Source organism: Glycine max, chromosome 10 (assembly GCF_000004515.6).
Source record: "Glycine max cultivar Williams 82 chromosome 10, Glycine_max_v4.0, whole genome shotgun sequence".
NCBI classification, from domain to species: domain Eukaryota; kingdom Viridiplantae; phylum Streptophyta; class Magnoliopsida; order Fabales; family Fabaceae; genus Glycine; species Glycine max.
Genome location: NC_038246.2, coordinates 39,162,325 through 39,176,993, shown reverse-complemented (window position 1 = coordinate 39,176,993; position 14,669 = coordinate 39,162,325). Strand labels below are relative to the sequence as shown.

General features: G+C 33.4%; 3 protein-coding genes across 3 annotated transcripts; 2 read left to right on the top strand and 1 right to left on the bottom strand.

The window, feature by feature from the left end:
• Positions 1 to 1,335: 1,335 nt before the first annotated feature.
• On the bottom strand, positions 1,336 to 3,870 carry LOC100775950 (increased DNA methylation 2). Its single transcript, XM_003535299.5, has 3 exons — positions 3,684 to 3,870; positions 2,476 to 3,575; positions 1,336 to 1,938 (listed from the first exon to the last, which is right to left on the bottom strand). Exons 2-3 carry the CDS (start codon positions 3,431 to 3,433, stop codon positions 1,694 to 1,696), a joined length of 1,203 nt encoding a protein of 400 aa, XP_003535347.2. The 5' UTR covers positions 3,434 to 3,575; positions 3,684 to 3,870; the 3' UTR covers positions 1,336 to 1,693.
• A 4,524-nt stretch (positions 3,871 to 8,394) lies between these two features.
• Positions 8,395 to 11,141, top strand: LOC100819956 (root phototropism protein 3). The gene is made up of 4 exons (XM_006589084.4): positions 8,395 to 8,906; positions 9,107 to 9,176; positions 9,327 to 10,424; positions 10,538 to 11,141. The coding sequence occupies exons 1-4, from the start codon at positions 8,746 to 8,748 to the stop codon at positions 10,904 to 10,906; spliced, it is 1,698 nt and encodes a 565-aa protein (XP_006589147.1). The 5' UTR covers positions 8,395 to 8,745; the 3' UTR covers positions 10,907 to 11,141.
• Positions 11,142 to 11,623: 482 nt separating this feature from the next.
• On the top strand, positions 11,624 to 13,848 carry LOC100808733 (E3 ubiquitin-protein ligase Topors). Its single transcript, XM_003536039.5, has 7 exons — positions 11,624 to 11,801; positions 12,116 to 12,210; positions 12,532 to 12,611; positions 12,691 to 12,746; positions 12,877 to 12,989; positions 13,210 to 13,274; positions 13,356 to 13,848. Exons 1-7 carry the CDS (start codon positions 11,663 to 11,665, stop codon positions 13,651 to 13,653), a joined length of 846 nt encoding a protein of 281 aa, XP_003536087.1. The 5' UTR covers positions 11,624 to 11,662; the 3' UTR covers positions 13,654 to 13,848.
• The last annotated feature ends 821 nt before the right edge of the window (positions 13,849 to 14,669 follow it).

The following is a 14,669-nucleotide window of genomic DNA, read 5'->3' as shown; positions in this document are numbered from 1 at the left end:
AAAATTTGTTGTAAACTAATCACAATCTGTCATATATGTCATATATGATAAAGCTATTAACTTTTACAACAATTACCTTAGAAGTTATACTACTATTTTTAATTAGTTAATAGTATAAATCTGACTGTACATAAAAATTAAACTCTTAGAAATATGATATTTTTGTACGTTGGGCGGAGGCAATCTGGCTTTTAGCTTTGTTATTACTTAATCAACAACTTGAAAAAACTGTACTCTCGTGTTGAACATGAAGAAGAGTTATTATTGAATATTTTCTTTCTCCCTCATGTCCTTTTGTGATAATGCAATTAAAGAGAATAATTAGTAATTAGTGTAGTGATTTCCCCTTGACCATTTTTTATTGAGATTCTTAACCGTTAGTCAAGACTACTCGAGAATTATGCTTAAGCTTAAGTAGTCCTTTCATCATTTTCTTTCTGTTCTATTATATATGAGCCACAGTTTCTGTTATATTATATATGAGCCGTGGTGACTTTTACTCTTCTGTCATTATAATCACTGTAGCTCTATGATTCCCCTTTTTTGTGTGAACACTGTCATAAAAACTTACACTAGAGTATATTAGAACAAGCTTTACGATACGTGCACCCTAAAAAGCACGAACATATCCACTCCTTTTTCTATGGTAAAAAGGGGCTGGGGACCCAAAGAAAGCAACACATAACTACAAAAAGGAGTTAAATAATACTAGCATGGAGCACCGTACAGCATCTTCAAAAATCAAGGATTTGGGACCCTCAAAAGCAACTGATAGCCTTTGCCTGGGGGTTGAGGCAGTAATATGCCAACTATCAACCAATCTCTCTCCAACCGTGTATTAACTTAACCATCCAATCGTGGTGTTTTATATTCGAGAGAGGAGGTTAGTATATAGGGACAGGATTGGGATCTTACAGTTGTGTGATGAATGATGATGGCCAGCCATCCTTAAAAAATGGAAAAGTGGAAAAATGTCAAAAATCAATTCTGGAACTCTCATAAAAAAACTAGTTTTACCATTACCCAATTCACCTTAGGAGTCACACACACCTACCCAAAATGCTTTACAAGGAATGTTGGATGGTCATTGATGACCCAGCTCAACAGAGCACTGGAAGTAAAAAATGTCAAATTGTATTGGCAGACTTCTAACTTGAACAAGAGAGAAGTATTAAGGCTCTCCTACTACATGAATAGGGGTCCTCTTCAACTAAAGAGTAACTAAATAGACAGATATGATTGTGGATGATATGATTGTGCATTTATGCAGGGCATACAAGCCACCTGCAACAATGTATAACACATTTATAGTTGGATGGAAATGACCAAAATAAATGGAGTAAAGTTGTGTGTTGAAGTAGCAGGGTCAGTCAGCCCAAGGTTAACATCAGCCCTGCTGACTTCTCAAACGAATTTAATATATTCATCTGCAAAGCACTCTTGCATACATCCATAAAAATGGATTAATTAATATTGGCATGATCACTTCAACATGAAGAGAAAGTCAGAGATCATCTGACCAAGAGGATCACTAAATTTCAAAATAAATAAGGCAAAGATAGACACTACAGGATATTGTCAGTCAAAACAAAACCATATCCATTTGACATTTTGCATCAATTTATAGTAACCTTCGTTGGTGCCTGGTGTGGTGGAATAAATGGAAGGACTCTGATTGGACAGAACTTTGCCATCATGTACATTTCCCTTTCATGACAACTCCTTCAAGAATCCCATCAATGCCAAAATTACCTGAAAATTGATGCGGATCTACAGGGCCGGGCAGCTGGAACGAGACAGAGAATTGGCCCGGGGGGCAAAGGTTGCGAGTTTGCATTTCAAATACCTGAGAGTACCTGGATACAGTATTCTCTCCAGTTGTAGTTACTCCAGATATCAACACTTTACCATCAGTGCCAACCTCACAGCTGAATTCCCCTGCAGTCATAAATTCAAGTATTATTTTAGTTATCTCTCTGTAGTGAGATCTCTGAGGCTCCATGTGCAAAAAGAATTAAGAGTTTTTACCCCCCCCCCCCCCCCCCCCAAAAAAAAAATAATAGTAGGATTAGCAACAACAAAAAAATACATTTTGAGGGCCAAGTTGGCATACATAAGCATTGGTTACCACAGTTAAAAGTGCCATTGCCCATAGCCAAAAACAATCCAACTACAAAAAAATAACTATAATAAGCTTCTAAAAGTGTAGATTCCTTCTAAAAAAATAAACAAGTGGAACCCTTTATATATATATAGATTCCTTTTCAACTGGTATGGAACTTAAAGTAACTTTATTTCATCAATCGTAATCTTTTAGCAGAAAAATTTACATCATAAACATCAAAGAGACATTCCTAAAACGCAGGCAGCAGGTACATATAGCTTAAAACCTCAGAATCTGAACTAAATGAATGGCAATTATATTATAGATGAATCCTTTGCAATTGACACTGATTCGCTGAACAAGAAACTTACGTTCATTCCTCTTCACCCCTGGAAGAGACAAGCGAAACAGGTATGCATCTTCACACTCTCCAATGTCCACAAGCCCCATGGTTGGCCCAATCCCCCCTGTAGCCACAGTTCCAGTCAACCCAAAACCATTCTTGGTAGCAGCCACAATATCAGACCATTCCTTCTTAGAAGGCCGCGAAGGAAGGAACAACATAGCCGGCCCAACCTTATCATGATCACTCTCATCATCTTCAGTATCCATGTAATCATACATCACATTAGTACCACCACGACACGTTGCACCGCCACTCCTCGATGCATCAACATTCACACGATCCTCAGGCTCAGAAGAACCACCACCACCACCACCACAGGACTCAACATTACCATCAGGCTCAACATTCCCCACTGAAATGTCAGTGTTACTCGGAACACGATTGTCATCAAAACAAATACCCAATTGCAACCTAGCAGCATCTCTGTCCACATGCAACTCCTCCACCCCACTCAGCCTCTTGAACCTCTCAACATCCTCAATCCTAATATAGAAGCTATCAGGGTTATTAATAAACACAACATTATCAACAACTTTGTGCTTGTTTTTGAACCGGTACTGAGGATGAAACCCGGGATGGAACAACTCAGGAAATTGGGGGTAATTGTTGTTGTTTCCATTTCCATTTCCATCTCCACCCAGTGCTTGGCCTTGGAAGAAACGGCGCAATGAGGTTAATTTGAGGATGAGTGACTTTTCAGTGTTCCTGAGAATGTAATAGTAGACACGCTCCAATTCCACGATTTTGATGCAAGAATGAGTTAGTTGGTCCAATGTGTAAGGAGGAAGCCCCTCCGCAACTCTTTGCAAGATTGATTTTTTGGTGGTTTCGCCTTTGATGTCGGGGCCGAAGTAGGTTCCCATAATGAAGTACAGTAGAAAACACCGATCATCGTTTTCTAGGTCAGCCTCAGAAACCATCATCACTCTGGAACAAAATACAATACTCGATTTTTAAGGGATTTTCTTATTCTTCTTCTTCTTTTTTTACAATGGCAGCAACCAACGAAGCTCGAACCTAGGAGCTCACAATTTTTTAAGTGACTTGGTGTCACCAAAAATGTACCTGCAATTTGTTTTTAAGAGTGAAACTGTATTGCAACAAAAAAAAATAAAAAATAGACGAATTTAAGATTAAAATAGAAAGGGAAAAGTGTAAGCTAAGGAGATTGACCTGAGGAGTAAGAGGACGCAATCCAATGGCATTGTAGTGTTTGTGCCACACTCACGTTCATTCATTCAAGTGACATGCATAGAGAAGAAGGAAGAAACGAGACTCACGAGAGAGAGAGAGAGTGCAACGTTGCTGCTATTGCAAATGGGGCTCAACTCAATTTGGGCTTGGGCACAGTGCGACTTGCAAACTTGCACTGCACGCATACCCACTACACTAGTACCTACTCCTGCAGGGTTACTCAACTCATTATTTAATACTACAAAGCCAAATTTATGACTACTAAATACTATTTTTTTAACAAAAATCATTTTTACAAATTTGGTGTCTCACTAACTATTATTTTTAGAATATTGATTAAAAAAAATTTTAAAAAAATCATGAGCAACGTAATTTTTTCTCTCTCAATAAAAATATTTATATTTTAAATTTGTTAATAAATATTCTTAAGACATTGCCTAGCATTTATCAATAATTTATATTATTATATTATTTTTAAAGTACTAATAGTAATCGATATAATTAGTTTCACTTCAACCGATGTTGGATAGGTTCTTATATTTGATTGAGTTTAGAGAGAATATTTATGAGATATGCAATTTCTATGATAATTTTACAAAGATAATAAGGGAATTTTTTTTTAATTTCAATAAAAAAAAATTCAATAAATAATAAGTAATAACAATAATTTGTATGATAATCTTATAGAATATTATAAAAAAAAATATCATATTGGGAGATCTTTGTATTATAAACTTTACATTTCATTTGTTTTATCTAGCATAAGGATGGCAAATGAATTTGGAGTAAATAGATACAAAAATATCTTCGATAAATAAAAATTACCTAGTAAATAAATACAACTAAATAGGTTTAAATCTAAGTATAAACATTTACCTATAAGTTTTATGGATGACATTTATAACTTACAAGTATATCACTACAATTTATAACTCATCCCTTCCTTGACATGTCATTTTAGTACATTAAATTTGAAGTTAATGTAGATTGATCGTATGAGTAATTAATGATATGAAGTTAACTATATTTTTTTTTTTTTATGAATGTGAGTTTAATTCTCTTTGTCATCACTGAAATTTTGTCTAGTGGGTAACTTTTATTAGAAATTTTTCCTAGTGCTCAAAGGCACGCTAGGTCTTTAGTAATAATCTCAGCATATGATTAGCTTCTTACTCATTAGTATTGAGAATATTTTCCCATTTTATCATTATTTAATAGGGACATTCATAAACCGATCCAATTCAAGGTGGACCGGAAAAATGGATCCAAAAAACCAAAAATTAAATAAAATAAACAGATAAAAAATTAGAAAATCAAATTTTTTTTATTGGTTCAGATCAATTTTTGAATTTGATTTTAGAGACCCATCCAAATCAAACTTATATGCATATGTATATACTTTTATTGATAAACTTATAATATCACTCATTTTTATTTTTATTTCTTATATTTATAAAATTATCATATAACTTATATCTATTTATGAAAAATATATTTAATTAAAGATATTTTTACTAATTATTTAAGTTAACAAATATTCTATTATTAGTTATATAATAATGTATAAATAAAATATCTGATATTGATATTTGAAATTATTTGTTATTATATTTATTATATATTTTAGCTTTTATTTCGTATTTTTTTAAAAATAAAGTAGGATTAAAACCAAAAAATGATCCAATCAAAATTGCTTTAAATTGGATTGGATGGGATCAAATTAAAATTTTAAATTAAATCAATTGAATGATAAATTAACAAAATTAAAATAATTAAATCAAGTAGTTCTTTTTTTAAATTGATCTAACCCAATCTGCCAACATTCCTACTATTTAATACAAAAAGTATATTGTTTTTTACTGCATTATAAAAAAGTATGTTAATTTTAAAATAACAATAAAAGTAGTCACAACTCGCAATTCCTATCGTGTAAAAAAAACTCAGAATTCCTGTTAGTATATTCTCATGTCAACTACTTTTTGATTAAAGGTATATGATTTAAGTATCACTTTAAATATTTTTATAAAAGGCCTGAACGGACTTATAAGTTTGTTTAAAATATATTATGTAATAATTTAACATCAAGATAAATATCAAAATATGCATGTTAGATTTTATGAGAATCAAACTTAACTTGTTTAAGATTTAATATAAACATATTTTGTAATAAAACTTTTAAATAAAACATAAATTTATATTTCAATAAAGTTAACTTTTTTTTATGAAATCAACAATTTATCTTTTTTAAAAATAAATATAAGATTTAACTTAATATAACAAATTTAATATTGATTCTGAGAAAAACTTAATATTTATAAAATAATATTATTAAATTTGTTATATTTTGAGAAAACTTGGTCTGATATGAGTCCAGCGTGTATTTTTATTTGATTTGATGTTAGATAATTGATTCTGAATTCAAAATTAATTTTAGATCAAATTTTATATGTTTAGTTTCATGTTACAAAAGATTTCAAAATTGATTCTGAATTCATAATTGAGTTTAAGTTGAAGTAACTTTAAATAATTTTTATCAAAAAATTTATATTGAATTTTATTTTTACCTTAATTTTATAATAAATCCTAAATTTCATTACTTCAAAATTAATTTTATCAAAGTTAATACACAAGTAGACTAACTTATAAGTCCCTGCCAAGCAACCTAATCTATTTCCACACCTGACCATGCCATAGTGCCATAATAGATAGGAAGAAGAGGACTGGACTGTGTCACTCTAAGGCCAACTTTAGCAGCACTTTCTGTCCTGATTGTTGCTTACCTAGATTGTTTTTTAAAAACAATGTATCCATGTACCATTCGCTGATGATAACAGCAACTCAAAGGCATTCTCTTGAACACCTGTCATGATAGATTTCCACCTGGTTTTTATATCTCTACTTCTACTTCTAGCATAGCAGTGGAAGCAAACCTTGATTGGGTTCGTTGCCTCTACTCCCCAATGGTTCATATCAAATTAAGATGCATATTTCTGAGCCAGACCATTATTAACATATACTGTACCCAACAATCCAAGGAAGATTCAATTTTAAATAACATGATGGTATGTACTACTATTTTTTAGAGCAGTAGTTAGCATAGTTAAGTCCAAGCATCGTTTAGTAATTCACCGAACTATTATTACTCTTGGTTCAATAATATTGAATCAAAGAAGAGAGGATTTTTACACAGAATGCAGAAACAACAAGGCATGTCATTTAAATATTCTCCTACTATTTCTATTTCTACTTCTTTTGATCGTAGTTACAATTTGCGTAACCGGAGAAGACGCGAGTTTGTGAACCCAAAATTTCACGTCCTCTTTCCCCAATCTGGAACTCAAAATCAAAACAACCCCAAAGAAAAACCCTAAAACCCATTCCCTGACGGCTTTCTTCCCCAACCACAAGCGAAGCAACGAAATCCCCGCGAGACAAAACGACAACGCCCTCAGGAACAGGTCAAACTCTTGAATCCTCCACGACCAGAGGCCACCCGCAACGCAGACCAACACGAATGCGAACCACGCCGATTTCTTCTTCGTTACCCTCCTGTTGGGGGCTATTTTCCCTCTCCGGCCACCACCGACGAGAAAGCTCAGAGTCTGAGAATCGCCGCGCGCGATTTCGCCAGCGAGGGAATTGAAGGGCTCCGGCAGGATCTTGAGATTGAACGCGACGGTGGAAGCCAGTTGAAGAATTTTTCGATTGGATGGTTGGGACCAGCCGCGCCTCTTAGCGCATGGGATTGTGGGAGTTGGATGCGATTGCGAAAGGCGAAGAGAAATTGGATTGAGAATGGAGATTGGGAATGAGAGAGGGTGATCTGAAATTGAAAAGGGGTAATGGGTTGTGCAAATGTAGGGTTTCACTTTCAGCATTGTAGTGTGTTTGGTGACCGTTACCAATAGAAGCAAGGTATAGTTGGTTATTTCATCTTTCAATGGGAGAGAGAGAGAGAGAGGCCGTTTTGATTTTTGAATGCATTTGGGCGAATGGGCCTGCTTCTTCAAAGTTCAACCACACCACTCACAATGACTGTATTCTAATTTAAACGGATTTTCTTAAAACAAAATTATTTTAAATATTATATATGTCCTTTTTAGTTTAAAGTTGTAAAACAGTCATTTTATTTTCAAGTGCCTGCAATTGTTTTTATAACAATAACGTTACAATGTGTTCAATATTTGGAAGAAAATAATAATTCTACTCCATTCCAACAAAATTGTGTCCAATAAAAAAATAGTTGTAATCTTAAAAAAAGAAAAAACTCTTGTAGGTAAGAATTAATGAGTGATCATTGTTTCTGGGATGCTCCCTCCTTTTGATTGAGCTTGGTTGAGTTTTTCTTCATTTTGATCTCATTATTTTTTCCGATAATTTTAAATATTCCTAATACATCTTTTTATTTGTTAAATAAAAATTAAATGCTTTATATGATTTTAAAATATTAAATACAATTTTTTTATTTAATATATATTAAGAAAATTTGTATATATATATAACATTTTTCTGTCTTTTCACGAACCTACAGAAAATTAAAACAAAGGAAATATAGGTCATAAGCTAGAACAAGTTTCCTGACCGCACAATCATGAGGCTAGAATTGTAGGTTAGGAATTGGGATGCGTTATTAATTGGATACAACCTGCAGGAAGCAGCTTCTTTATTGATGATGAAGAAATGTGGTTTTGTATTTCTCAATAAGTGGATGAGATAAAATGTTGACTATCTGCTACCTTCATTCCCTCCTTATCTGTCTACTCTCAAACTCTCCAATATTCCAATTGTTAAAGTGACACAAGATGGCTAAAGGCAAACAAATCATCTTCAATGTCATAAACACTGCAATTACAAATGCACAAACAGCATAGATCACATTAATTAAGGATATATGACACCCTATACTCTTCATCTAATATTAAATGAAAAGCAGGATATGTATGTACACTTTCTGTCTATATATTCTCCACAATAAACATACTGAACCTCTTCATATAATTTCCACCACTAGTACTGAAGCTCTTAAAGCTAGCTAAGAAATATGATGAAGGGGTTTCAGTTTGCAGGGCTTGATAAAGCCACCATAGGGTGTAAAACTCTTGACTGTGAAAGTCCCTTTGGAGCGAAGCCTAACCGACGTGTCCTTCTACCGTCTAATGTTCCTATTCTTGCTCATTCCCTAGAACACACCCAACGAAACTGGTATGTATATGCTCCTTATTTTGTTCTTGCATCAGGATATTTACGATCATTTTTTTGTCTTTTCACTCTTTTGGGAAAGCCTACTGGATTTTTTAGATTAATAGATTTGGTTCGATCAAGTATACTTATAATCATTAATCAGAAAACGCTGCTTGACTTTCTTAATTATGCATGTGACTTGTCTCATTTATTTGATGCAGGATTGCTTGGTCAAATTCCCCTTCTGATTTAATTATACAAATTGGTGATTCTAGCTTTCACTTGCACAAGGTGGGGGCCAATCACTCCTTCAATTCTATGGGAAAATTATATATGTACTCTTGTTCCTATAGCTGCAAATCATGCTACTATTCTAAAGTAAAAAATGTTTCATTAAATATTCTTAAGACTTCAACTGAATAAGATATGATTGATTTCCAGCTTGCAATTGCCTCAAGAAGCGAATATTTGAACCGGCTTGTATTTCAGAGGGGAAGCAACAGAGAAAAAGCTGGTGACAGTCTCATCATCCAAATTAAAAATCTCCCAGGTGGTAAAAAAGCTTTTGAATTAATAGTCAAATTCTGTTATGGAAGAAAAATTGATATAACCGCAGCAAACATTGTTCCATTATATTGTGCTGCACATTTCTTGGAAATGAGTGAAGATCTTGAAGAAGGAAATCTCATATCCAAGACAGAAGCATTTCTAACCTTTCAACTACTATCTTCATGGAAAGACACATTTCGAATACTTAAAAGCAGTGAATCCATTTCCCCTTGGGCCAAGGACTTGCATATAGTGAAACGTTGCTCTGAAGCAATAGCTTGGAAAGTGTTCACAAATCTAAATGCATCTAGTTTCACTTTTGAAAATGAAACACCCTTAAGTAATAATAGTGTTGATAATTGGTGGTTCAAAGATGTATCATGTCTACGCATAGATCATTTTATTGAAGTGATTCAATCAATTAGAAAACGTGGAACCAAACCAGAACTTGTAGGTTCTTGCATAGAACATTGGACAAGAAAATGGTTTTCCCAAGTCACATCTGGACTTGATAAGGAAACTCCTATGCCCATAACTCTCCAGTTACATAGAATTTCAACTGAGGGCTTGATTAACATACTTCCTAGTGAAGAAAATTCAGTCACTTGCAATTTTTTGCTTCACCTACTAAAGGCAGGGGTGATGCTGAAGATAAATCCGGAGTTGTTGTGTGTGCTAGAAAGAAGGGTAGCTTTAATGTTGGAGAAATGTCGTGTACCTGATCTCTTGGTTAAAAATCAAGGATACAAAGATTCTTTGTATGATGTTAGTGTGGTACTTAGGGTGTTAAGGTTTTATGTTTGTGGCATGTCAAGCAATTCTTCAGCAAAACCCCACAGTGTTGGAAGGTTAGTTGATGGGTATCTCACACAAGTTGCAAGGGATGAGAATCTCACAATGGAAAGTTTCAAATCACTTGTTGAAGCATTGCCACAAAAAGCTAGACACTGTGATGACAACCTCTATAGAGCTATTGACATGTACCTTAAGGTAATAGTGATACTATATCATTTCTAATTCTAAATCTAGCTCAAAATAGACTAACTTTAATAGATTGGTTTACCTTGTTTTGCATGACTCTTAGACTTGATCCAATTTTGCAGGCACATCCAAATTTGGCAGAAGAAAATAGAACAGATGTTTGTAGAGTCCTAGAATACCATAGATTGTCACACGAAGCACGTCAGCATGTGATGCAAAACGATAGATTGCCCTTGAAATTAACCACGGAATTTGTCCTTTTAGAGCAAGTGAACATGGCAACCTCAATGACAAGTAAAGGATCGAATTACCGAAGGACAAATACTCAGACAGTCATCAGAGTGAACAAGGATATGGAAAAAAGACAAATAACAAATGCCCAGGAGATAAACATGATGAGAAAAGACGTTGAAATGATAAAGTCGCAACTCTTGGAAGTACATAGCTGCAAAATGAAGCTCCAAAACCAACTGAAGAGATGCATTCGTTGAAAGATAGTTAGTTCATCATGTAAAAACACTTGGAGAAGGACCTTCCCTCCTTTTCTGTGATAGTAATGTAAGAAATTTGAACGAATGGTGTAAAATATGTATGCCTCATTTAACTAGTCCTCCTCCGGTTAAACTACTTCCACTGCATTCCAACCCCATCCCTTAAATCATGTACCAGGAACTAAGTCTCAACTCTTAAGTCAAACTAATGAAACTATGGACATTTATATGGCAATAGTCAAATTTGAGAAAACAACTAACATTTATAGGCTGTAATTTGTAAATGAGTTTTCATTCAATATAGCCTTTTTATTAAATGATCACTTAAATTTTACTGAATTAACGTGTAAAATTGTTTTATATTATATTAAACTTGAATTGAATTTATTCAAAATATTAGCAAAACATCTCATGTTAATGAACAAAGTTTAACATTAAAACTAAAATAATGGGTTGATGTTTTTGAAAATAAAAATAACAATTTAGGGATCAAATAGAAAATTTAATAAAAATATAGGACTCGCAAATTAATTGAATCTTTATTTTTTATAAATTACGAATTTGTACAAATAAAATTATAAAAAATTTATATGCAACTTTTAAAATAATTAATTATTTATCATTACATAATACTCCAATAATTAAGTACTTTTAATTTAATTTTTTTATACAATTAATAATTAATTTTTCCTATCATATATTCATATCCAATATAAATCTGAAGGGTGCAGCAGAGCGAAAATAAGCTTGGAAACGATGGAAGATGACGCAGCGATTGAGGTGAGGAACCATGTTTCCCCAGAACCAGAGCCAGAGTCGGAGGAGGATTCCAGTTGTTGTTGCCCAATCTGCTTGGGACCATTCCTTCAACTTTCCTACCTCGACAAATGTTTTCGTATGCCCTCACCCTATTTTCTGTTGCTCAATTTTCTGTGTTTTTTAATCCTAAAGTTTATAAATTTGTTGCATATGCTATAGACCCTTTATTGGGTTTCATTCATGAATTGGGTTGCATGCTCTAATTTGTAGTCTTGGGAAACCTTTTTGTTTGAAAGTAACTCTCGGTAATTATATATCAACACAAGATTTGTTTTATTAGAGGATCATTACTTGAGAGTTCAGATTTTAGCAGCAATTAGAGGTAATTGTACTATATCATTCTTCTATATATTTTTCCTAGTAACCATTAAGCTTGTTCTTATGTTGCAGATAAGTTTTGCTTCAATTGCATTTTACGCTGGACCAAGGTGGTTGCTGGCAAGCACCGTTCTCCACCTTCTTCTGTAAAATGCCCCCTCTGTAAGGTTTGTTTAACACCATGACTTTTTTTTTACGCATTGTTAATTTGCTACTATTATTGTTGTTGTTGTTTTGCCTTATGGACTTTGCTGAAATATAAATTTTCCCCTCAATGATACACCCCTTTAAAAAGAATTTCAATTAGGACTCTTATTTTCTCTCAATTTACTGCAGCCACCTGAATATTTCTTATGGATGTCAATATTTGCATAACTGTATTGGTGATGATGTATGATAAATCAAATGGGGGGTGATGGTATTAGAAGTTAGTATCAGGCTGGATGAAATGAGCTATACTGACTTGGTAGTTTATGTCTAATATGCAGACTGAAAATTTTTCTATCATATATGGAGTTGATGGGAGTTGTTTTCAACGACATTATGTAAATCAGGATTTTGAGGATAGGTTTGTCTTAGTTTTATTCAAGTTAAAATTTTTACTAAAATTATATTGTTATACTTTGCTCTTCTGTTTGTGTGTGCAGTTTTATCTTATCAAGAGCGCACAGATATAGATTACAATGCTATTACACTGAACAAGGTGTTCTACTGCCTTCAGTTTAACAAATTTCTTGCTTTATAGTGGTGTCTGTCTGTCCTTTGCTTTGTGTCAAATATTTGTTATTGGTATTTTATTTACTTTACTTTTTCTTTTAACTTTGTGTGAGCAGGTTTCTTAGATGACATATTCAATATATCGCAATATTGGAGATCTCTAAAGTACAATCAGCCAAACTGTTGGCTTGAAAATTGGTTAAGAAGAGAAATTCAAGCTCTTATCCAGGTTAGTAGCTTGTTGGTGCATTCTCTCTCGGGTTTTGCAACCGGAAAAATATCCAATAATATAATGTGCTTTATCTGTTACTGCATATTGATTCACATTTTCTTTCATTTTCTTTAGTGCTACTGCATGTATGTGCCTAATTATAGGTGCAATTTCTGATTATTCCATCTCCTGCCCTCTCTCTCTCTTGTAAATAGTATACCTTTTGCTGAATCTGTAGGAGGAGGATGTTGACATCATTTTGCACCATATCCTTGCTGTGGTCAAAGCAGCATTATGGACTAGGTAAGTTTCTTCATGCATTTCAAGTTGCTTTAACATTATGAGTATGAAAAGGATGGTTAGTATTAACTCTAAAACTTGCAGGAGAGAGCAGAAGTCACACATGAATGCACCTGAAAAGAAACAGGAGGAGTTCAAGATGTCAGTCTCTGAAGCCGCAAGGCCTTTTCTGGCAGCAAGAACGGACAGATTTGTATATGAGATTCAACTATTTCTTGCTTCGGGAATGAATATTGAAGCTTATGATGCTGCTTACATACAACGGTTAGGTTGGAGCTCACCTGGGGTAAACACTGAGGTTTCTCATAGTGAATTGGTTGATCGCTCAACTGTGATTCCATACATGCACCTATTTGATGGTGACTTTGATGAAAATGAGTAGATTCTTTGTTCTGTTTTTCTCATGTATTTGCTGTAATTGCTACCCGAATGAATTGTATAGGAGAAATTTGCTCACACACCAATGAGTGCTATTGATTCTTTCCAGCTACTGCAGAAGTTGCAAATTCTCCACCCAAGGGTGTAAAGTTGTTTAACATATGTTTGTTATCAATATCATATTATATTGGTTAAATTATTTTTTTAGTCCTCTAATTTATTTTTTAGATTCTGCTTGGTCTTCTAATTTTTCTCAAGTTCAATTTGATCCTTTGATTTTTTAAATCTGTTCAATTTAATCCTTCAGTCTAATTGTAAGAAATCATACTTTGTAGCGGTTTGAACTGTTATTAAGTGATTTTAAACCGTCACAAAATGCTTTTCAATTTAATCCTTTGTAAGAAATCATATTTTGTAGCGGTTTCAACCATCACCAAGTGATTTTTAAACTGTCACAAAATAAATATTTTCCAAAAAATGATTTGATTTTAAAAATTAAAGGATTAAATTGAACCAAAAAAAATTAAATGACCAAATTAAACCTAAATAATAAATTAGAGAAAAAAAAACTAATTTAATCTATTATAGTACAATTTTCGTGGTCTAGATTTTATGCAGTTGTATGTTGGCAAAACGGCAGGGGATCATTACAACATTAATAGCCTGATTCATTAAGCTCTTACTAAATAACAAAATTTGCCCACTTTCAAAAATAATAAATTAGCGAAGCATTTGCTCCCTTAATAGCCTGATTTAATGTGATCCGATAGAGTTTCAAAGTTGTAATCGTTTCAACTCGGCAACAAAGAGCATAAGTAAATAAATAAATAAGAGAGAAGCTGGCCGCTGGAAACACTGAAAAACAGTAAATAATATACAATAAATGATGCGAGAAATTTAAAGTAAAGTGAATAAAATGCGTTTGTTGAAGAGAAAACTCACTGTTGGAAAAACTGAAAAACGGTGGAAGATAGACGATAGAAGAGAAATAAAAATGAATGTATGAATGATGTGAAAAAT